At 44.1% G+C, this 25,288-nt stretch overlaps 1 protein-coding gene across 4 annotated transcripts in view; it reads right to left on the reverse strand.

Annotated features, from left to right (window-relative positions):
• The window catches only part of si:ch73-103b11.2 (centrosome-associated protein CEP250), a 105,733-nt gene that overhangs the window by 34,400 nt on the left and 46,045 nt on the right, over positions 1 to 25,288 (reverse strand). For all 4 annotated transcript variants that reach the window (XM_055923654.1, XM_055923663.1, XM_055923646.1 and 1 more), the window contains exons 4-5: positions 9,392 to 9,543; positions 2,443 to 2,527 (exon numbers count right to left, since the gene is read on the reverse strand). In XM_055923654.1, the coding sequence (XP_055779629.1) occupies positions 2,443 to 2,527; positions 9,392 to 9,543 (237 nt within the window). The remainder of the gene's footprint in view (positions 1 to 2,442; positions 2,528 to 9,391; positions 9,544 to 25,288) is intronic.

Raw genomic sequence — 25,288 nt, forward strand, 5'->3', positions numbered from 1 at the left:
TGAAACAAGAAAGATGTATAAGAGTATCCACTTTTGATCCCCTTCCACCTCGATTGATTGGAATTGGGATTCAGGTTTGAGATTGGGATTGTGTAGCCATTCAGGATTGAAGTACATCCAGTTTGGCTCAACTCAAAGCATGTCCGTTCACGTCTCTGGTGGGAAAATGACAGCTCGGACTTCGTACACCCTGCAAATCACACAGAGCCTTTGCAGTTAGGGGGTGGATCTATTGGGCGGCAGGTAGCCTAGTGGTTAGAGGGTTGGGGTCAGTAACCGAAAGGTCACTGGTTCTAATAACCGAGCGGACAAAGTGAACAATCTGTTGGTGTGCCCTTGAGCAAGGCCCTTAACCCTACTTTGTTCCAGGACCCTGTAAAACAACACATTTCACTGCACCTATCCACTGTATGTGACAAGAACACATTTTTTCCTTAGCAGTAACAGTGAGTTTTCACAGTCAGGTGGGCCTGACAACAGAACCTTATGGGGGTCCATTCCAGAGGTTGGTCTTTCCAACAGGGTTGAAGATTCAAGAAGCCTGGAACAGGACATGGAGCCACTAATGCCCTGCCGGTGGCCCCTTGCCATGGCGGAGCAGATTGTCTTCCCTCTTGCCTCAAAGTCCCTGCTACTCAAGACCATATAGCCAGGAGCAAGGATTTGGAGGAGCAAACATCGCATTTCTGTCCCAAGGGGGTTCATAGAAAGAGGATCATAGAAAGACCGTTTCTGGCCACTCTCACGAAAAGCCAGCAACACCAGAATGGCCTGTCAAGATACAATGGACTTAACCTCTCCTTGTCAGGTGCTGTTTGCCTTGGAACCACTTCCCAGAAAGCAAACAGATGTTTCTCTGTGCCTACGTATTTACAGAGCAGACAGGCATCTCTGGTGAGACACGTGTAAGTGGGTGGAGAGGTTTCAGGTGGAAATGGCTTCTTAGCACTGTTTTTAGTAAACGGGGAAGTGGGGAGAAACATTCAGTGTTACATTGAATATGCACCTATGTGACAACCTCTTTCCTATAACTACACTCTGGTACAGAGATCAAGCAAACAGCGCTGGTCAGACCTGGATGCGTCGATGACGGAAACCGATCTGGAACCTGCAATGAAAGCGACGTCACTCTCTCAAGTAAACAACCTTAACTACATGGCTTGGCCTTGACTCATTGTACCGTATATCTGCAAGTGGATTCCGCCAGAATGTCAATGAGTGTCATTGACTCGACACATACCATACTTGTACGTACATATAAAAGACAAGTACAGAAAGTCAGGCAGACAGTGTTTTGTAGGAACGAGCAATAACTCTGGCCCCCACTGGCGTTTTTCCTGATCCAGAGCACTGTCAACCCAGTTTTGGCCCCTGCATTTGTTCTGTGGTTTCTGCGCAGAATGCTGCCAGCCAGCACCAGTAATTACTGCTACCGAGTGGGTAAAGGGAGGGCACAGGGAGAGGGGGCAGACAGACAAGCCAATTAGACAGACAGACAGACAGACACAGACAGACAGACAGACAGACAGACAGACAGACAGACAGACAGACACAGACAGACAGAAAGCAGCTACACTCACTGCTGTGCAGAGCAGACTTCAGGAACACAGGACTTGGGAGGCCAACATGGCATAAAAGTGAGGGTCACTCCTCTGTCTGTGTTTTCCCTTAAGCAAATGAGGCTGTTAGTGTCGACTAGACTCAGAGTGTGCGGGGGGGGTGGGGGGGTAGGTCTGTTTCGGTCCACTGCCATTAGAAGACCCAGACAAAGAGCTTCGGAGCCAGTCTCTGCGCCCGCCACAAATCTGGCATCACATCAAAATGAAAGGAAGAAAGGAAAATAACAAACCGCACCGCAAAGTGTGTGGTCTGTAGAGGAGGATATTCAATACCATTACTTCATCTAGTCATTAAAACCTCTTACCTTTACGTTACCCTCGTTTTTTTTTTTTTATGCATCTAACTCTCTAACACAGAGAACCTCTGTAGTGTAAGCATGTACTGACATGGACATTTCATTTAAATTCCCCTCAGGGCAAAAGTGTCTGTCATGTTATCATACAGGCCTCTTAAATTCAATACAATAACATGACTTCATACCAAACCAGTCCATTATACCTAATCGTTATGATTCATCTTAAGCTAGTGTACTGGTTCTATATCCGCCATACACCCTGTTACAGTAAGACTATTCAGTTTGTTGGAGTACATTATATAATAGGGCAGCGGTTCCCAAACTCGGTCCTGATTCAAGTGATCAAAGTTCGATGATTAGTTGATCATTTGAATCAGCTGTGTAGCGCTAGGGCAAAAACGCAAATGTGTACCCTTTAGGGTCCCGAGGACCGAGTTTGGGAAACCCTGCAATAGGGAGACCACATATCCAATACATTGTACAGTATACAGTACTTAATTAGAATCTCAGAGTGGAGGGCACGGTACCTGAGGAGTAGGTGGCTCCACTTTGCGCTTCTTCTTCTGGTTCTGCTTGTTGGTCCGGGGATAGACCGTCAGGGCCTCCTGCCATCTGCAGAGACGATCAAAGGGACAAAAATCACTCATTAGTGACAAACATAAAAACAAGACAAAACTCCAGGCTGATGGTTCCCAAACGTTTTTTTGTGAATTAAGACCCATCAATAGGATTTGGAGATTTCCCATGAGCCACTGAATTAAAAAAAGCACCGTTCCTAGACGTGACCCAGTCACAACCCGAAAACAAACAGGCTGTGACCTGCCAGCTGGTCCTACCACTTGGAAAACACTGGTTCTGGTCTGTGAAATACAGTACATGTGTGTCTCAGACACTCATTTACCAATTGCCTCAGACCACTCGTAGAACAGCTAAGTCCATCGTTAGATGCTTTTTTGCCGCCCCCCCCCCCGTGTCACTTCATACACAGAAGATCTCTGATAAATATAGAATCTATACATGTTTATCTGTCACCTCTGTGACCACCGCTACAAACAAAAGTTGTCAATGTCTATGCAAAAAAAAAGGCTAAGGATAAAAAGATGCTTCAAATGAAAACCGAGATGACCGCTTTAAAATACAAATACAGTAGGCTATACAGCCCAGGCCTATATGAACTCAGCAAAAAAAGAAACGTCCCCTTTTCAGGACCCTGTCTTACAAAGAAGATCTGTGAAGAACTCTAGACCCAAACTGCTACAGACCTATATCTATCCTACCCTGCCTTTCTAAGCTCTTCGAAAGCCAAGTCAACAAACAGATTACCGACCATCTCGAATCCCACCATACCTTCTCCGCTATGCAATCTGGTTTCAGAGCTGGTCATGGGTGCACCTCAACCACGCTCAAGGTAATAAACGATATCTTAACCGCTATCGACAGGAAACAGTACTGTGCAGCCATATTCATTGACCTGGCCAAGGCTTTTGACTCTGTCAATCACCACATCCTCATCGGCAGACTCGACAGCCTTGGTTTCTCTAATGATTGCCTCGCCTGGTTCACCAACTACTTCTCTGATCGAGTTCAGTGTGTCAAATCGGAGGGTCTGTTGTCCGGACCTCTGGCAGTCTCTATGGGGGTGCCACAGGGTTCAATTCTTGGACCGACTCTCTTCTCTGTATACATCAATGATGTCGCTCTTGCTGCTGGTGAGTCTCTGATCCACCTCTACGCAGACGACACTATTCTGTATACTTCTGGCCCTTCTCTTGACACTGTGTTAACAACCCTCCAGGCGAGCTTCAATGCCATACAACTCTCCTTCCGTGGCCTCCAATTGCTCTTAAATACAAGTAAAACTAAATGCATGCTCTTCAACCGATCGCTGCCTGCACCTGCCCGCCTGTCCAGCATCACTACTCTGGACGGCTCTGACTTAGAATATGTGGACAACTACAAATACCTAGGTGTCTGGTTAGACTGTAAACTCTCCTTCCAGACTCACATCAAGCATCTCCAATCCAAAGTTAAATCTAGAATCGGCTTCCTATTCCGCAACAAAGCATCCTTCACTCATGCTGCCAAACATACCCTTGTAAAACTGACCATCCTACCAATCCTCGACTTCGGTGATGTCATTTACAAAATAGCCTCCAAAACCCTACTCAATAAATTGGATGCAGTCTATCACAGTGCCATCCGTTTTGTCACCAAAGCCCCATATACTACCCACCACTGCGACCTGTACGCTCTCGTTGGCTGGCCCTCGCTTCACACTCGTCGCCAAACCCACTGGTTCCAGGTCATCTACAAGACCCTGCTAGGTAAAGTCCCCCCTTATCTCAGCTCGCTGGTCACCATAGCAACGCCCACCCGTAGCACGCGCTCCAGCAGGTATATCTCTCTGGTCACCCCCAAAACCAATTCTTCCTTTGGCCGCCTCTCCTTCCAGTTCTCTGCTGCCAATGACTGGAACGAACTACAAAAATCTCTGAAACTGGAAACACTTATCTCCCTCACTAGCTTTAAGCACCAGCTGTCAGAGCAGCTCATAGATTACTGCACCTGTACATAGCCCATCTATAATTTAGCCCAAACAACTACCTCTTTACCTACTGTATTTATTTATTTTGCTCCTTTGCACCCCATTATTTCTATCTCTACTTTGCACCTTCATTCACTGCAAACCAACCATTCCACTGTTATTTTTTACTTGCTATATTGTATTTACTTCGCCACCATGGCCTTTTTATATTTTTATTTATTTATATATTTATTTTGTTTGCCTTCACCTCCCTTATCTCACCTCACTTGCTCATATTGTATATAGACTTATTTTTCACTGTATTATTGACTGTATGTTTGTTTTACTCCATGTGTAACTATGTGTTGTTGTATGTGTCGAACTGCTTTGCTTTATCTTGGCCAGGTCGCAATTGTAAATGAGAACGTGTTCTCAATTTGCCTACCTGGTTAAATAAAGGTGAAAAAAATAAAATAAAAAAAATAAAAAATGATATTTGAAAAGGGTTTAAACACTGTTTCCCATGCTTGTTCAATGACCTATAAACAAGTAATGAACATGCACCTGTGGAACGGTCCTTAAGACGCTAACAGCTTACAGACGGTAGGCAATTAAGGTCACAGTTATGAAAACTTATGACACTAAAGAGGCCTTTCTACTGACTCTGAAAAGCACAAAAAGAAAGATGCCTAGGGACCCTGCTCATCTGCGTGAACGTGCATTAGGCATGCTGCAAGGAGGCATGAGGACTGCAGATGTGGCCAGGGCAATAAATGGCAATGTCTGTACTGTGACACACCTAAGACAGCGCTACAGGGAGACAGGACGGACAGCTGATCATCCTCGAAGTGGCAGACCACGTGTAACAACACCTGCACAGGATCAGTACATCCGAACATCAAACCTGCGGGACAGGTACAGGATGGCAACAACTGCCCGAGTTACACCAGGAACGCACAATCCCTCCATCAGTGCTCAGACTGTCCGCAATAGGCCGAGAGAGGCTGGACTAAGGGCTTGCAGTCCTGTTGTAAGGCAGGTCCTCACCAGACATCACCGGCAACAACGTCACCTATGGGCACAAACCCACCATCGCTGGACCAGACAGGACTGGCAAAAAGTCGGATTCGGATTCGCGTTTATCTTCAAAGGAATGAGCTTTACACCGAGGTCTGTACTCTGGAGCAGGATCGATTTGGAGGTGGAGGGTCCGTCATGGTCTGGGGCGGTGTGTCACAGCATCATCAGACTGAGCTTGTTGTCATTGCAGGCAATCTCAACGCTGTGTGTTACAGGGAAGACATCCTCCTCCCTCATGTGGTACCCTTCCTGCAGGCTCATCCTGACATGACTCTCCAGCATGACAATGCCACCACCAATACTGCTCATTCTGTGCGTGAGTTCCTGCAAGACAGGAATGTAAGTGTTCTGCCATGGCCAGCGAAGAGCCCGGATCGCAATCCCATTGAGCACGTCTGGGACCTGTTGGATTGGAGAGTGAGGGCTATGGCCATTCCCCCACAGAAATGTCCGGGAACTTGCAGGTGCATTGGTGGAAGAGTGGGGTAACATCTCACAGCAAGAACGGGCAAATCTGGTGCAGTCTACGAGGAGGAGATGCACTGCAGTACTTAATGCAGCTGGTGGCCACACCAGATACTGACTGTTACTTTTGATTTTAACCCCCCCTTTGTTCAGGGACACATTATTCCATTTCTGTTAGTCACATGTCTGTGGAACTTGTTCAGTTTATGTCTCAGTTGTTGAATCTTGCCATGCTCATACAAATATTTACACATGTTATGTTTGCTGAAAATAAACGCAGTTGACAGTGAGGACGTTTCTTTGTTTGCTGAGTTTATTTCAATCATATTGAAATACATTTCATGTTCTAAGTTATATTTGCTAATTGTAGGCTGTCTAATTTTTGCCTCAATATATTTCATAATGTGTGACAATATGTGCGCAATGATGTGCCAAATCATTGTACTATTAAAGGGTAAGCATTAGAATAAGCCACCTCAATATTTACAGCCATATAGGTCTCTGGGAGCTGATCTGACGTCAGTATTGTGGAATAATTATAATGTTAGCTCAGATTTGAAGGGAGATAGCTAATCCGAAAGTAGCGCTGCCTTTCCTTCGATCCTATCTGCACCTGGTGAATGTTCTCTCTAGGTGTTATTTTGGGAAACACGTGTGACATCTTCGTCAGTTATAGGAACGATGTATGGTTAAACGCCTGTGAATTTAAGTTCCGTCGCTAATCGGAAAACCGTGCCCATGTAAGTACTGTATTTGGGAGACTTAACACCTAGTCCTACACCTTTGATTTGATTTTTATTTCACCTTTATTTAACCTTTTTTTAACTGGGCAAGTCTGTAAATAAGAATTTGTTCTTAACTATGACGGACTAGGAACAGTGGGTTAACTGCCTTGTTCAGGGGCAGAACGACAGATTTTTTACCTTGTCAGCTCGTGGATTCGATCTAGCAACCTTTGGGTTTCTGGCCCGACGCTCTAACCACTAGGCTACCGGCCACACCTACTGTACTTCTTCTGTCATGGCATTCTCTGATATCCTCAGATATACTGAATTACACATCCACTAATTGGCGGAGAGAATCCCCGCAGTGGACTACTCAAACAAGTCTCATTTACAACCTTTCGAGCCCCCCCCCAAAAAGACTTCCCACAACAACCAAATACAATAGTCAGTCTGGATACAGAAGAAGGTGTCCAGTGTTTGTCAATATTTGTTCCCCATAAGTCACACACCAATCCAGCTAATGTGCTTCAAGTCGTGACCCGTCCAGTCTGTAGGAGTGGGAGTCCACAATACGTCAGTGGGGAAGTATCAATGAATGAATGAATATCTTCATAGGAGTTCAGGTTCAACTTGTGAGGATGCAAACCTATTTGTAGAAATGTGATAACTATTTAACCGTTCAATCACATGAACTATCCCATAAATGAATGAATAACGCTCATAAAAACGGTAGTGGTTGCGATGGCCTAAACAATGCCAGGGTTGTGTTGTGACTAATTAAAGCACTAAGTCCATCACCATGGCACAGAACACAAAGACATATCAATTCCCCCATTGTCCAGACCCTCTTGTGAGTGTGAAAGCCTATTCAACGGTTCTGCTCTGTGATATTAAAACACTGTGGCCTGATGAAAGTACTACAGGAACATGGCTGGCTTTTGTCAAGACAACCTTGGCGGGTGGCATTTCAACACCAATCCAACAACAAATTGAATAGCAGAGATCTAATTTCAGTGTACTACTGGCATTCGTCTTTGCCCACTAGTAAAGCACCTCCTAAGCAGCATAGATCTTAGTTTGTGGGACAAGTGAATGTTTTTAGCATGTTAGCGTACAGATTAAGATTGAGAAAATTGTTGAGGAAGTCATTGAGTGTGCCAAGATTGAAATTGACTGAAATTGCAAAATGTTTACGATTAGATTTTTAATTATACTTTTTTTTTTTTTTACAGCTGTTGTACAGTATATAATCTGGTAGTTTGAGATTGAAAGTGAGTTTTCGTGCTGTCCCCATTCTGTATGTGTCAGGCCTAATCCCCCTCTATGGAAGACTGGGTAGCGGGGTGGGGGGATAGCCAGAGGCTTATTCAGACCATGAGAAAAACAGAGATCCTCTTAATCTGGGTGTTTGTCATTGGCCCATCCCCCCCCCCCCCCCCAAATCAGATGGCAATAACACTGCCCGGGCCAATATGTTTCCAGGATGGCAGAGAGCCAGGTACAGGGGGTGGGACGGGTCACTGCGAAGTGTGTCAAGAGGTGGGTCGTGAAGGACTTTGCAGGGGAGGGCACTAAGGTTAGTGTATTATAAAATGGGGGGGTTGACGGAGAAAGAGGCATGCGGACTAGGGTGGTTTGTTAACAGTGAGGACAGTGTGTTATAATTGGTACGGGGACATAAAATGGTAGCTAGAAGTGTGTGTTCAGGAGGAAGGGAGATGCTAGCAGAGCAGTGCTATCCCGTTTGTGGATGGACAGGAGGTACAAGGTAGGGCAGTGTATTATTATTTTGGTTTTTATTTAACTAGGCAAGTATTAAGGGTTACGGGTTGGTGAGGGGGCTTAATAAAAGAGAGGTAGTGAGTGAATGAGGGAGATGGGAGGCAGTGAAGGAGGCAGGGTGCAGTGAAAGAATGTGCACTGTCATTGCAGTGCGAATTAGGGAGAGAGCGCCGACTGCACTGCCTGATAGAGACAGCAGGGGGCAGAGCTGTTCAGACAGCAATGGAACAGCAATGGAACAGCACCCACAAGGCTGTGCAACAACACTTTCTCTAGCCATCTTTTCCTTTCCCTCAGACTGCCTTTCTCCCCACAGGTCCAATGACCTCTAGGACAGAACTCCAGTATTTCAAATCATTGGACGCCATGACTTCCTCTCTTATTCTTCCCTTTATAGGTGAAAGCAATATGATGGATGCCTGCTTGTGGCTCAGGTTGATGTTTATTGTCATGAGTCTTGTCCTGGAGGCGGAACGAAGTGATTTCCTCTTAAATAGGCCAGCTGCAAAGTCAAAATTGCTTATTGTAAAAATTCATAAACTTTTTCGTATTCATTTAAGGTTAGGATTAGGCATTAGGGTTAGCAGTGTGGTTAAGGTTTGGGTTAAGGTTGTTTAAAATCCGACTGTGGCTGTGCCAGCTAGATAATACTCTGCAGAGCTGCCTCCAGAACTAGATTCATGATGAAAAACGCTAACCTGTGCTTGTGCATCCACTTGTCAAAAGACATCCACTGAGAACAGTACGAATGTAAATGGGAGAAGGAGAGGCCGCCACAACAAATTAAGTAGGTAGAGGGGTTGTTGTTGTGTGATGTTGCCATCTCCCTACTACCTGAACTTTCCCAATAAGAAGAATTCAGCTTTCTTACATTGTGCCCTAGCCAGATGCATGTCTTACCCGTTGATAATCTCGCGGCACTCGGCCCGGATGAAGTGCTCTCTGTCGGGGGTGAGAACGCACAAGGAGTTCTTCTGGCCCGTCCTGGACTCCCCGTCGATGACATCAGAGCACTGGTTCATGTTGATGGTGCCCTGGGGCAGTGTGCTGGGCTAGAGAACACAGAGAGGGAGACAGGGCAGGGTCAGATAGTGCTAGTGACCCACTACTGCTCTGTTACCCCCCCCCCCTCCCCCTAAAATCTTTTGAACTTTGTGACGCACCAAATAAACAGTTTCTAGTCACAGCCCAATTTAAAACAGTAGGCCTTCAACCCACCATTTGAGTATCACTGAGTGAGTATAGTTAGTATAACAAAGATGAACACACACACAAATGCAGATGTAAACACTCCATACAGACATAACCCGACACACACCTGGGTAACCAAACTCGCATACAAACTCAAGACATCTAGGAGCATGCTGTTGTGTTGGATGCCATTGATCTCCAGAATTTCCCCGCACAGTACTGATCGCCGTTCTGCCCCCTTGTAAACATCGCAGGGCCACAGGATCACACAGGGAGAGTGAGAGAGCGTTTCATTTAATCCACTCAACGATGGCTAGCTGTGCCGTATAAACAGCTATGCATGGGTACACGGCTCCGCCATCCTTTACTCTGCACAAACAACGGGACCAGTGAACTAGCCGAGCAACAAAACTGGTAAGTGTATGCTCACCCAAACAGTCCATCTTCTATGCAGTTAAACACAAATACACTATGGGTTTGTGTGTGTGTGGTTATGGCTCGTTGACAGTGAATAGTGGAGCGCCGACACGACCATGAAACGGATAAGGAGCTCCATCTGTAAATATCTTTCACAAAGTCACTTTGTAGAAACACACATGTTACAGAGAGATGCATCGCCGTCATGCAACTCTTCCCAATCATGCACACATCAAAACAAAAAACCGTTGCGGACGCAAATTCTACCTCAAACATTTCTGGAGAACTTGGCATTTTTGGTCAGTCTGACCTACTCCTGACCTTAGACCGAGCCGGTGGAGAGCCCAGGATGAACTCAAGTGCGCAGCGGGATGTAAAGGACGTGACTGACGAGTGCTCCATGTGTACAACCAAGAGGAACGCAGGCACCGACGTGGACAGCCCCGAACCCCAAGCCCTTCTCTACTCAAAACCACAAAACAAACAGGCAGAATTACAGGCACCCAAAATGCCACTGAGGTCCTAAGCATCAGCGCAGAAGACCCACAGATGACGAGTTACAACCACCATCGATACTGAATTACGACGAGGGATAAAGTGGGAGGCCAAATTAAAAAGGTATCAGGGCCAAGTCAGCTAGTGATGGAATAAGCGACAGAAGCCAAGATGGGCGGGATAACCATGCCCTGTCAATCATTGAGCAATTTAGCCCTAGAGGCTCTTTGATCTGGTGAAGAAAGTCAATGACTGACAGTTTATGGTTATCCCGCCCAAAAAGCGGTCGAGAGGCCCAGTTTGCCCTATCCCAACAGTCCCTCTCAATTCATAGAAAACTGTGCTAGAAGGGCATGTGTGTTCCAGCTGACTGACTGACTGATGGACACCTGAGTTTTCTCCACAGAAGAGTTAGCCTAAACTTGCAGAGACCTAGAATTAGCCGTTATGATAATCCTATCTTTCTCTGTGCGTCTCGCCTGTGCCTCGGGCCCTATAAAACCCTGTAGTGTGTGGAAGGGCTCTTAAGTCTAGGGTGAGGGGCCAGCACAACAGCCGGATCTGACAGGCAGGCGGACAGACAGCTGGGAGAGAGGGCCTGTTCCTGCTTCAGAGAGAGACGGCGGCGTCAGCTTGACCTGAGAGTCCTGTCACTCTCAGACATTAGAGAAAAGGAGGAGGGGGGGGGGGGGTGAAAGAGGAGAAGAGAAACATGGGCTGTACAGTATGTCATAGGATACATTGTCGAATCAATCTTTTACAAGGTGCTTCTGTGTACAGTTTCAGCTCCAGCGACATACTAAGAGAAGGAAAGAGAGAGGAAGCGAGAGGAGACAGAATGCCATTGGAGGTAAGGCCATCTGTCGATGTAAACAAACGTGTGTGTGTGTGTCCTTGGGAGAGGTCAGGAGAATATAGGCCAAAACAACAATATTACAAAATCTGTGGACAGTTTTCCAAGCCGCTTAAGATCTCAGCTTTAAACTCGGAGTACGAAATTCTCTAGAGACATACATTTTTTTTTTTTATGTAACAAGAATCCACAACATTGAGTTTGTGATGAAAAATCCCTTTCATAATACTATTACAGCACAGTGGGAGATTTGGAGGACTATTAGAGACACCGAGCAGTCAAGCACGGGACTCCTCTCACATGTGCAGTCTCCCAGCCCTGTCAGCTGAGTACAGTACAGTCTGGCCTTTCCACGGACAAGACCCCTCCCAGCCTCCAGCCCCAAAACGTCCCCCAGTCCCTTAGCCGAGTCCTGGACCCCTCTCCTGGGCAGTCACTCTCCACAATGAGCCCTTTGTGGAGTAGCACCAGCATAAACACAATGTGGGATTGTCAACAAGCACCACCACAGCCGCCCCACTTACCTCCTAACGAGGAAGTGACCAAGATTTGACCAAGACACAGAGACCAAAAACAACCCTGCTTTTATAAGTTAAATAAAGGTTAAACAAATAAAAAACAATCCTTTACTTTTAGGCTGTGTGTATTGTTGTGAATTGTTAGACACTACTGCACTGCTGGAGCTAGAAACACAAGCATTTCACTACACCCACAATAACATCTGCTAAACATGTGTATGTGGCAAAAAAACATTTGATTTGATAAACCGGGTAAACAGTTTCCTGTCTCTCAAGATGTTCAGACAATGGTGTGATCAGTGGCTCCACTTCAGGCGTGACTCAAGTGCACACAAAGAGTTGTGTTGTGTGTGCGTGTGATTTCATTTAGGCCCTAGGCACAATTACTTTGCACAGTAGCTACGCTAAATTAAGAGTGGGTGCAGGTGTGGTCTTGTTATACTCTGTGCCAGCAGCGTCTGTTTCTTGCCCATCTCTATGCACGGCTAATGTCTACTTGGATTATCCCAACAGTGCTGCCAAGCAAACTCTCCTGGAGTTAGACAACAACAGGCTAATCCAGGGCCAGTCTCTTCTCTGGTCTGAGACCAGTGACCTGCTACGCTAAAAACACACACTTTAAAAATCAACTTCTCTTTTTCCTATCTCTCTCACATGGTCTGCCTCTCCTCTGTAGCCTCCCTCGGTCTCATCGTCCCTCTATTTCCCCCGTTCTAGCATTCTGTCTCGCCCTCTTTGTAATCAAATCTCAAGATGTTGTCCTGAGTAGGAACTGAACAGTGGTCAATTAGTGGACGGATCATTCTCCGATTATGGGACACCCAACACAAATAGAGGCCATGGCCTGTAGTCTATACCCTAAGACCCGGGAGAGTTAAGCCAAACAGCCTTGTTCTTCCCCTATTGGCATTTTGGAAGAGAGGATGCATTTACTTTGGCAGCTCGCTGTGTGCTTTACATTGTTTTGGGGTTGGAGGCTAATTGTGTTCTTCTGTCGATGCTAGAGTCTGTTTAGCCTGGTTTAACCAGACTGAAAGTTGCGGTCAAGTCAAGCGACGTTGAAATGTAGCAAAGTCCATTTGGAGTCCAGGTAGGAGACGGTCTACTTCTGAAAACAGAAATTAGAGTCGGGGGAAACTCACTCAATTAGGAGAACATGGGAGGGATTGACACTATGTTGCATGTCATAGTGTTATTGATTGGTATGGTCCGTTACAAGAGCACGAGCATTGATGCTGTTGTTCACACGTAGGATAAATGGAAGAGGGGTTTCATTTTCAATTGCTGAAATGACAACAATAACATGGGCATGTCATATCCCCCGATGGTCATTTCCAATTGGATTACAGTATTGGCTGATTTGAATGGATTTCAAGTATACTGTGGATTACACTATAGATTACTACGATGTATATTGTTTGATTATTAAGCAAGTATATTGTTGAACAGCTTCCACATTCAACTCCTGCATGGATTTCAGATTTAGCCTTCTCCTTCCAACATATCATATTCTTTCTGTGTGCTAACTTTCACTGCGAATAAAATCAACCCCCCCCCCCCTCCAAAATACTTCCCCTCCATTCAAACTCATTTTGAAATTGATCATAACAGATGAGTTAAAAGCAATGGGTGTGCTGACAACCTGGCACTTCCAGAGAAATCCTGACTGACTCGCGAACACGGACTTGTACCGGGTGCATTTGGGGTTCCACTCCTTTCGGGTTGTAACTGATAACGCCAATTGCGCAATCAATTGTTCCTTGGAGACTTAGAACAACAAGGGTAAACACACTCGGTAGACATGGTTGAGCAAGCCAACACCAGCAGCTACTGGGTGCCAAGGAGATGGAGTCATATACCTCTTCATTCCAGAAGAATATGAACACCCAAACATGAAGGAAACAGACCAGGTGACGCAGAGTAGACAGATTGATATATCATCAACCCCCGAGATTACCATCACAATATCTCACTGTCCTGTAGTTTCCACGTCCTATAACTTCACTCCTACAAAAAGGTGAACCAATACGCCAACATATTTCCTTTCTATATATAAATCAACTTCATTCCCTGACCTTGATGCTAACCCTAAACCTGCCCTTAATATTAAGCCCAGCCAGACAGAAGCCTCCGTAAATCATGCTATGCCATATGGTGGATATCAGGCGGTGCTGTCAGGGCAAGTATACCCATCCAGACGTTTGCTCACCTCGCCCTACTGGAATGTGTTCAGGAGGTTCAACTGAACTTGATGATTACAGTATAGGACTAACGGTGCTTTCAAGACACCTGGGAACTCGGGGAAGAATATGAGGTCAAATCACGACGTCAGTGATCTTCAGGTCGGAAAGTCGGGAGCTCTAGAGATTATGCCAGAGTTTCCGACTTGGAGTTCAGAGTTGGATGACTCTTCAAAACGATTTGTCCCAGTCGGAGCTAGAGAAATAATAGAAAAGTGAAACAAATACACAACGAGTAACGATAACTTACCTATATAATTCCTAAAACCAGGTCTCAAGCATGGATTACACTTGAGGCCCATGCGATTTCCACAGAGTTGGGTATGGCTGCCTTTTCCTGTTACGCTCCTTGCCTATGGAATAGCCTGCAGACTAAACTTAAACTTGGGACTCTTGTCCCCCTGTTGCCCATTTTAAACATTTATTGGAGGATTTTTATTTTTGTATTGCTTGTAACTGTTTCGGGTAATGAAAGTTCTTGGGTTGTTAGGGGAATAACCTGTGTGTAAATGTAATAATCAGCTGCTGTATTTTTTTGTGTGTTTTCTGTGATCGTTTTGTTTGTCTTGTGTAGTTTCTTAATCATTGTACCTAAACTGTATGTGTAAACATGTATACGCAGGGCCCAGCTGTAAAAGAGACCTTGGTCTCAGTCTGTGTTCCTTGTTGAAATAAAATATATTATTATTATTATAATACACTGGGTACCAGTAACGAGTCGATGTGCAGGGGTACGATGTAATTGAGGTAGTTATATACATATAACTAGGAATAAGTGACAGAAAAAACAGTAGCAGCAGCGTATGTGACGAGTCAAAAAAGTTAGTGTAAAAAGGGTCAATGCAAATAGCTACCCGGAATAACTACTTGGCAGTCTTATGGCTGGGGGGGGGGGGGGGTAGATGCTGTTCAGTGTCCTTTTGGTTCCAGACTTGGTGTATCAGTACTGCTTGCCGTGCGGTAGCAGAGAGAACAGTCTATGACTAGGGTGGCTGGAGTCTGACAATTTTTAGGGCGTTCCTCTGACACCTCCTGGTATAGAGGTCCTGGATGGCAGGGAGCTTGGCCCCTGTTATGTACTGGGCCGTACTCACTACCCTCTGCAGCGCCTTGCGGTCGGATGCTAAGGAGTTGCCATACCAAGCAGTGATGCAGCCAGTCAATATGATCTCAATGGTGCAGCTGTAGAACTTTTTGAGGATCTGAGGGCCCATGCTAAAACTTCTCCACATCCAAAGGCGTTGTCGTGCCCTCTTCACAACTGTGTTGGTGTGTGTGGACCATGATAGATCCTTAGTGATGTGGACACTGAGGAACTTTAAGCTCTCGACCCGCTTCAGTGATCAGGCCTACCACCGTCGTGTCGCCGGCAAACTTAATGCTTGTGTTGGAGTCGTGCCCGGCCACGCAGTCGTGGGTGAACAGGGAGTACAAAAGGGGGGGGGGGGGGGACTAAGCACACACACCAGAGAGGACCCCGTGTTGAGGGTCAGCGTTGCCTACCCTTACCACCTGGGGGCGTCATGTCAGGGAGTCCAGTTGCAGAGGGAGGTGTTCAGTCCCAGGGTTCTAATCTTATTGATGAGCATGGAGGGCACTATGGTTGATTTTACTAGGATCTCTATTACTCCTCATTTGGACTAACCTTCCGAGATTCCTTGAACATTCAAATACAATCACATTTTCACATAGAACACAAATACAAAAACAGACATAACACACTGACATAGTGTAGATTAGTTATTTGAGACGACCAGGATAAGCAGTTGCCTAGCTGCACTCCTAGTAGTTTGGTTTCTGACACTTTCTCAATTCGTACTCTCCCCATGCTTAAATCGCATCTCACGTTCTGTTGACCTTTTCCTGGCGGAACAAACCAACAACCTTTTTTTTTTAAAATGTTATAACGTTCAAAACAAATTTGTTCGGGCAAACCCACTCCCTGATATTTCCCAGATCTACTTGTAGAGCTTGCTGTACCTGTTGAACAGATTCATCTTGCTGTATAAATTGTAGTATCGTCTACAAATATAGTAGCGTGAGTTTCAGATAAGGCATAAGGAAGGTTGTCAGTATAAAAAAGGAAAAAAGACGTCGCCCAAGGTAGCTGCCCTGCGGTATTCCAGTCTAAAGCATGAGGGGAAGAAAACTACCCATTGACAATACAGTACCAGTCAAAAGTTTGAACATTTACTCATTCAAGGGTTTTTCTTTATTTTACGATTTTCCACATTGTAGAATTATAGTGAAGATATCACACCTATGAAATAACATATGGAATCATGTAACCAACCAAGTGTTCAACAAATAAAAAATATATTTCAGATTTTTCAAAGTAGCCACCCTTTGCCTTGATAACAGCTTTGCACACTCTTGGCATTCTCTCAAACCAGCTTCATGAGGAATGGTTTTCCAACAGTCTTGAAGGAGTTCCCACATATGCTGAGCACTTGTTGGCTGCTTTTCCTTCACTCTGCGGTCCAACTCATCCCAAACCATCTCAATTGGGTTGAGGTCAGGTGATTGTGGAGGCCAGGTCATCTGATGCAGCACTCCATCACTCTCCTTCTTGGTCAAATAGACCTGAGACAGCCTGGAGATGTGTTGGGTAGTTTTCCTATTGAAAAACAAATTATAGTCCCACTAAGTGCAAACCAGATGAGATGGCGTATCGCTGCAAAATGCTGTGGTCAAGTGTGTCTTGAATTCCAAATAAATAACAACAGTGTCACCAGCAAAGCACCCACACACCATCACACCTCCTCCATGCTTCATGGTGGGAACCACACATGCAGAAACCATCCGTTCACTCTGCATCTCAAAGACACAAGCGGTTGAAACCACAAATCTCAAATTTGGACTCATCAGACCAAAGGACAGATTTCCACTGGTCTAATGTCCAATACTTGTGTTTCTTGGCCCAAGAAAGTCTCTTCACATTATTAGTGTCCTTAAGTAGTAGTTTCTTTGCAGCAATTCAACCATGAAGGCCTGTTTTACGCAGTCTCCTCTGAACAGTTGATGTTGAGATGTCGGTTACTTGAACTCTGTGAAGCATTTATTTTTGGCTGCAATCTGAGGTGTAGTTAACTCTAATGAACTTATCCTCAGCGGCAGAGGTAACTCTGGGTCCTCATGAGAACCAGTTTCATCATAGCGCTTGATGAAACTTTCAAAGTTCTTGACATTTTCCAGATTGACTGAATTTCATGTCTTAAAGTAATGATGGACTGTCGTTTCTCTTTGCTTATTTGAGCTGTTATTGCCATTATATGGACTTGGTCTTTTACCAAATAGGGCTTTCTTCTGTATACCACCACTACCTTGTCCCAACACAACTGATTGGCTCAAATGCATTAAGAAATTCCACAAAATAAACTTTTAACAAGGCACACCTGTTAGATGAAATGCATTCCAGGTGACTTCCTTATGAAGCTGGGTGAGAGAATGCCAAGAGTGTGCAAAGCTGTCATCAAGGCAAAGGGTGGCTACTATGAAGAATCTCAAATACAGTTGAAGTCGGAAGTTTACATCAACATAAGTGTGAGTCAATAAAACTCGTTTTTCAACCACTCCACAAATTTCTTATTAACAAACTATAGTTTTGGCAAGTCGGTATATAAACACCGTGGGACCAAGCAGCCGTCATACCGCTCAGGAAAGAGACGCGTTCTGTCTCCTAGAGATGAACGCACAGGGGTGGCAGCATCATGGTGTGGGGGGTGCTTTGCTGCAGGAGGGACTGGTGCACTTCACAAAATAGATGGCATCATGAAGGAAACATATGTGGATAAATTGAAGCAACATCTCAAGACATCAGTCAGGAAGTTAAAACCTGGTCGCAAATGGGTCTTCCAAATGGACAATGACCCGAAGCATGCTTCCAAAGTTGTGGAAAAATAAAATGGTGATCCTAACTGACCTAAGACAGTGAATTTTTACTAGGATTAAATGTCAGGAATTGTGAAAAACTGAGTTTAAATGTATTTGGTTAAGGTGTATGTAAACTTCAGACTTCACCTGTACATATGTAATTGGTCACTGGAAAAGGGGCAATTTCCAAATGTATGAAAGTAGGCTAAACTATGTCCAATCCCAAAAGATAGCAAAGAACCAGTTATTCCTGCCAATAGTCGACCAATCAGTCTACTCCCTTCACTCTAAGATATTGGAGGGTATTGTGAGGAAACAAATATGGGAGTACATGGGGGGGAAAATGATCTGATCACAGCCAATCAGCAGCATGCTTATTGCAAAAACCATTCCACTACCAATGCATTGTATGACATGACTGACCAGTGGCTCAGTGCTATGGATAATGGCAAGTTTGTGGGTGTACTATTTTTAGATTTCAGTGCTGCATTTGATTTAGTGGATCATTAATTCATTTTTAACAAAATTACTACATTATGGGTTTAAGGAGGCAGCATTGAATTTGGTACAGTTGTATCTAACTAACAGGAAACATTCCACCAACAGCACCAGTCAAAAGTTTGGACACAAATATTCATTCAAGGGTTTTTCTTTATTTTTACTATTTTCTACATTGTAGAAGAATAGTGAAGACATCAAAACTATGAAATAACACATATGGAATCATGTAGTAACCAGAAAAGTGTTAAACAAAGCAACATATACAGTTGAAGTCGGAAGTTTACATACACCTTAGCCAAATACATTTAAAAACTCAGTTTTTCACAATTCCTGACATTTAATGAGAGTAAAAATTCCCTGTCTTAGGTCAGTTAGGATCACCACTTTATTCTAAGAATGTGAAATGTCAGAATAATAGAGAGAATTATTATTTCAGCTTTTATTTATTTCATCACATTCCCAGTGGGTCAGAAGTTTACATACACTCAATTAGTATTTGGTAGCATTGCTATTAATTGTTTAACTTGGGTCAAACGTTTTGGGTAGCCTTCCACAAGCTTTCCACATAAGTTGGGTGAATTTTGGCCCATTCCTCCTGACAGAGCTGGTGTAACTGAGATCAGGTTTCTAGGCCTCCTTGCTCGCACACGCTTTTTCAGTTCTGCCCACAAATTTTATTTTGGATTGAGGTCAGGGCTTTGTGATGGCCACTCGAATACCTTGACTTTGTTGTCCTTAAGCCATTTTGACAGAACTTTGGAAGTATGCTTGGGGTCATTGTCCATTTGGAAGACCCATTTGCGACCAAGCTTTAACTTCCTGACTGATGTCTTGAGATGTTGCTTCAATATATCCACATAATTTTCCTACCTCATGATGTCATCTATTTTGTGAAGTGCACCAATCCCTCCTGCAGCAAAGCACCCCCACAACATGATGCTGCCACCCCCATGCTTCACGGATGGGATGGTGTTCTTCGGCTTGCAAGTGTTCCACTTTTTCCTCCAAACATAACGATGGTCATTATGGACAAAGTTCTTTCATCAGACCAGAGCACATTTCTCCAAAAAGTACAATCTTTGTCCCCATGTGCAGTTGTAAACCATAGTCTGGCTTTTTTATGGTGGTTTTGGAGCAGTGGCCTCTTCCTTGCTGAGCAGGCTTTCAGGTTGTCGATATAGGACTCGTTTTACTGTGGATATAGATACTTTTGTACCCATTTCCTCCAGCATCTTCACAAGGTCCTACGCTGTCATTCTGGGATTGATTTGCACTTTTTGCACCAAAGTACGTTCATCTCTAGGAGACAGAATACGTCTCCTTCCTGAGCGGTATGACGGTTGCATGGTCTCATGGTGTTTATACTTGCGTACTATTGTTTGTACAGATGAACGTGGTACCTTCAGGTGTTTGGAAATTACTCTCATGGATGAACCAGACTTGTGGAGGTCTACAAAAACAATTCTGAGGTCTTGGCTGATTTCTTTTGATTTTACCATGATGTCAAGCAAAGAGGCACTGAGTTTGAAGGTAGGCCTTGAAATACATCCACAGGTAAACTTCCAATTGACTCAAATTGACTCACAGTCAACTTAGTGTATGTAAACTTCTGACCCACTGGAATTGTGATACAGTGAATTATAAGTGAAATAATCTGCCTGTAAACAATTGTTGGAAAACGTAATTGTGTCATGCACAAAGTAGATGTCCTAACCGACTTGCCAAAACTCTAGTTTGTTAACAAGAAATTTGTGGAGTTGTTGAAAAATGAGTTGTAATGACTCCAACCTAAGTGTATGTAAACTTCCGACTTCAACTCTATTTTAGTGGAGCAGCATGGCATTCCGACTTCAACTCTATTTTAGTGGAGCAGCATGGCAAAGGTAAAAAAAATAATTGGCCATAAGACGCTAACCCATAGATTTACCATTGGGGAATGACTTCAATAGGTTTAACAACTGCTCTACTGACACCAGTGGTAGACTAATAGAGCACGTTTTCTGCTCATAATATGATAATCAATCCACTGGACAATAGCTTGCTTGGAAGAATGGGTGTTCACATTATCTCTCAGTAAATGAGTTCTTTGTAAAAAAAAAAAAAAAAATCTGCTAAATTATTGTCAATGTCAGCTGGTTGTGTTATTGTTCTCCCGTCATCCCCCACACTAGATTGGCATGATGGGATAGATGTGCCAAGTAAGCCTCTTAACTGTATTCCATACCTTTTTTCCATACCTTTTTGTAAAATAGTCATTTTCTTCCGATTTAATTTAACTGCATAATTCCGTAGTGTTCTATGATTCTGTTCATCAATTTCTAGTTCAGATTTGGCTGCGACGACTTTATCCCTACTTCCTCGAGAAAACGCCTCCCCCAGTTCAGCATCAATCCATGGAGAAGAACGTGCCCCAACTGTTTCTTACTGGGGCATGATGGTCCATTACCCCAGTCAGCAATTCAATAAAACATTCTGTAGTGTGATTTAAATCATAGTCTAGTTAAATCAGTGGTTCTTTAGAACTTTGGTGTTCATGGTTATGGTCACAATATTAAGGTCTGTCCAGCCTACTGGCATTGATCTGGCCTTTGAGAATTGCAAATGGTGCATTACAGAAAATCAGATCAATGCACGTGTTCGAACGGAAACCCAACTTGGTTGATGATCTAGTAGTGTCATTAAGCATTTGTTTCAAACCACAGCTCTCAGCATCTCAATAAATGTAGTTATATTTGAATTATCCTGATCCTTCCAATTTATATTAAAATCACCCAAAATGAAAAAAATCTTGTTTACTATGTGTGGCTTTGTCAAACCCAGTGCATAAATCATCCAGATGAAACACATTAGAGCTAGGAGCTCTGTACACACACCCTACCAATATGGGTGCCTGGTAAGGCAGATGTACTTGAGCCCATAATGTATGTCAAGTAGAGGCAGAACATTCATCCCTCCAGAAAGTATATGATTCGGAATGTACAATGCTACACCACCATTCCTATCCCTTCTAAGTAGGCTATATCCATGCATGTTCATTTGTCTGTCATTAACGGATGCATCCAAGTAGAGTTTCAGTTAAAGCTAAAATAGGAATATTATTTGTTAAAAACCGAATGTATTTTATTAGGAAAGCTACATACATTAACCTGGGGTATATGCAGCCCTTTTCTTGTCAAGTGAAGACCAACAGACTATGTATGTATTTGTTACAGTTGAAGTCCTCATGATACATTGCAAAACACAAGCTCAGATTGGTGTTGCTGAGCTGCAGAACACTCTGACTCAACGTCAACAAAACGGAGATGATCGTGGACTTCAGGAAACAACAGAGGGAGCACCCCCCTATCCACATCGACGGGACAGTAGCGGAGAAGGTGGAAAGTTAACATCCTCGGCGTACACATCACGGACAAACTGAAAATAGGTCCACCAACCCGCCTCTTCAACCTCAGGAGGCTGAACAAATTTGGCTTGTCACCAAAAAACAAACTTTTACAGATGCACAATTGAGAGAATCCTGTCGGGCTGCATCACCGCCTGATATGGCAACTGCACCGCCCACAACCGCACGACTCTTCAGAGGGTGGTGAGGTCTGCACAACGCATCACCGGGGGCAAACTACCTGCCCTCCAGGACACCTACAGCACCCGATGTCACGAAGGCCAAAAAGATCATCAAGGACAACAGCCACCCGAGCCACTGCCTGTTTACCCCGCTACCATCCAGAAGGCGAGGTCAGTACATGTGCATCAAAGCTGGGACCGAGACTGAAAAACAGCTTTAGTCTCAACGCCATCAGACTGTTAAACAGCCATCACTAACACAGAGAGGCTTGCTGCCTAACATACAGACTTGAAATCATTGGCCACTTTAATAAATGGTTCGCTAGTCACTTTAATAATGCCACTTTAATAATAATAATAACAACGGGCGGCAGGTAACCTAGTGGTTAGAGCGTTGGGCCAGTACCCGAAAGGTTCCTAGATCGAATCCCCGAGCTGACAAGGGAAAAAATCTGTCTCTGAACAACCCACTGTTCCTAGGCCGTCATTGTAAATAAGAATTTTTTCTTAACTGACTTGCCTAGTTAAATAAAATAAAAAAATGTTTACATATCTTGTATTGCTCATTTCTTATGTATATACTGTATTTTTTTATCTACTGCATATTGCCTATGCCGCTCTGTCATTGCTCATCCATATATTTATATGTACGCTACAGTTCAAAAGTTCGGGGTCACTTAGAAATGTACTTGTTTTGAAAGAAAAGCAAATTTTTTGGCCATTAAAATAACATAATTGATCAGAAATTCAGTATAGACATTGTTAATGTTGTAAATTACTATTGTAGCTGGAAGCGGCAGATTGTTTATGGAATATCTACATAGGTGTATAGGCCCATTATCATCAACCATCACTCCTGTGTTCCAATGGCACGTTGTGTTAGCTAGATCTTGAGTTTCTTGTTAATTTCTCGCATGGAATAGCCTTCCTTTCTCAGAAAAGGAATAGACTGACGAGTTTCAGAAGAAAGTCTTTGTTTCTGGCCATTTTGAGCCTTTAAATTCGAACCCACAAATGCTGATGCTCCAGATACTCAACTAGTCTAAAGGCCAGTTCTATTGCTTCTTTAGTCAGGACAACAGTTTTCAGCTGTGCTAACGTAATTGCAAAAAGGTTCTCTAATGGTCAATTAGCCTTATAAAATTATAAACTTGGATTAGCTAACACAACGTGCCATTGGAACACAGGAGTGATGGTTGCTGATAATGGGCCTCTGTACGCCAATGTAGATATTCCATTAAAAAAACTCAGCCGTTTCCAGCTACAATAGTCATTTACAACATTAACAATGTCTACACTGTATTTCTGATCAATTTGATGTTATTTTAGTGGACAAAAATTCTGCTTTTCTTTCAAGAACCAGGACATTTCTAAGTGACCCCAAACTTTTGAAAGGTAGTGTATATATTCTTATTCCATTCCTTTACTTAGACGTGTGAATTAGGTAGTTGTGGAATTGTTAGATATTGCTGCACTGTCGGAACTAGAAGCACAAGCATTTCGCCACACTCACACAACATCTGCTAACCATGTGTATGTGACCAATAGCATTTTATTTGATTAGAACAGCATTCTCACATAGGTGTTCCTCTTGTCCAGGTGGGAAAAGGCAGTGTGGAGTGAAATAGAGATTGCGTCATCTGTGGATCTGCTGGGGCGGAATGCGAATTGGATTGGGTCCAGGGTGTCTGGGAAGATGTTGTTGATGTGAGCCATGACCAGCCTTTCAACGCATTTCATGGCTACAGCTGTGAGTGCTAATGGGTGATACTCATTTAGACATGTTACCTTGGCGTTCTTGGGCACAGGGACCATGGTGGTCTGCTTGAAATGTAGGTATTACAGACTTGGTCAGGGAGAGGCTGAAAATGTCAGTAAAGACAGAGTACGCGTCCTGGTAATCAATCTGGACCTTCGGCCTTGTGAATGTTAACCTGTTTGAAAGGTCGTGCTCACATCGGCTACATAGAGCGTGATCACACAGTTGTCCGAAACAGCTAAGGCTCTCATGCATGGTTCAGTGTTGCTTGCCTCAAAGCGAGCATAGAAGGCATTTAAGCTCGTTTGGTAGGCTTGCGTCACTGGGCAGCTTGCGGCTGTATTTCCCTTCGTAATCCGTGATAGTTTGCAAGCCCTGCCACATCCGTATGCATCAGAGCCAGTGTAGTAGGATTCGATCATAGTCCTATATTGACGCTTTGCCTGTTTGATGGTTCGTCAGAGGACGTAGCGGAATTTCTTATAAGCATCCGGAATAGTGTCCCGCTCCTTGAAAGTGGTAGGTCTAGCTTTTAGCGCAGTGCGGATGTTGCCTGTAATCCATGGCTTCTGGTTGGGATATGTACAGTGCAATCAGAAAGTATTCACTTTTTCACTTTACTTTTTCCACTTTGTTACGTTACAGCCGTATTCTAAAATGGATCAAATTGATTGATCTACACACACAACACCCCATAATGACAAAGCAAAAACTGTTTTGAAATTGTTGCAAATGTATAAAAAATTAAATACTGAAATATTACATCTATATAACTATTCAGACCCTTAACTCAGTATTTTGTTTTAGCACCTTTGGCATCGATTACAGCCTAGAGTCTTCTTGGGTATGACGTGAAAAGCTTGGCACACCTGTATTTGGGGAGTTTCTCCAATTCGTCTCTGCAGATCCTCACAAGCTCGGTCAGGTTGGATGGGGAGCATCGCTACACAGCTATTTTCAGGTCTCTCCAAGACATGTTTGATCGGGTTCAAGTCCGGGCTCTGGCTGGGCCACTCAAGGACATTCAGAGACTTGTCCCGAAGCCACTCCTGCGTTGTCTTGGCTGTGTGCTTAGGGTTGTTGTCCTGTTGGAAGTTGAGTCTTCGCGCCAGTCCCAGGTCCTGAGCAGATTTTTATCAAGGATCTCTGTACTTTGCTCCGCCCATCTTTGCCTTGATTCTGACTAGTCTCCCAGTCCCTGCCGTTGAAAAACATCCCGACAGCATGATGCTGCCACCACGCTTCACTGTAGGGATGGTGCCAGGTTTCTTCCAGACATGACACTTGGCATTCAGACCAAAGAGTTCAATCTTGGTTTCCTCAGATGGCCTCCCGAGTGGCGTTGTGGTCTAAAGGCACTGCATCGCAGTGCTAGCTGTGCCACTA

Source organism: Salvelinus fontinalis, chromosome 1, assembly GCF_029448725.1.
Source record: "Salvelinus fontinalis isolate EN_2023a chromosome 1, ASM2944872v1, whole genome shotgun sequence".
In the NCBI taxonomy this organism is placed as follows: Eukaryota; Metazoa; Chordata; class Actinopteri; order Salmoniformes; family Salmonidae; genus Salvelinus; species Salvelinus fontinalis.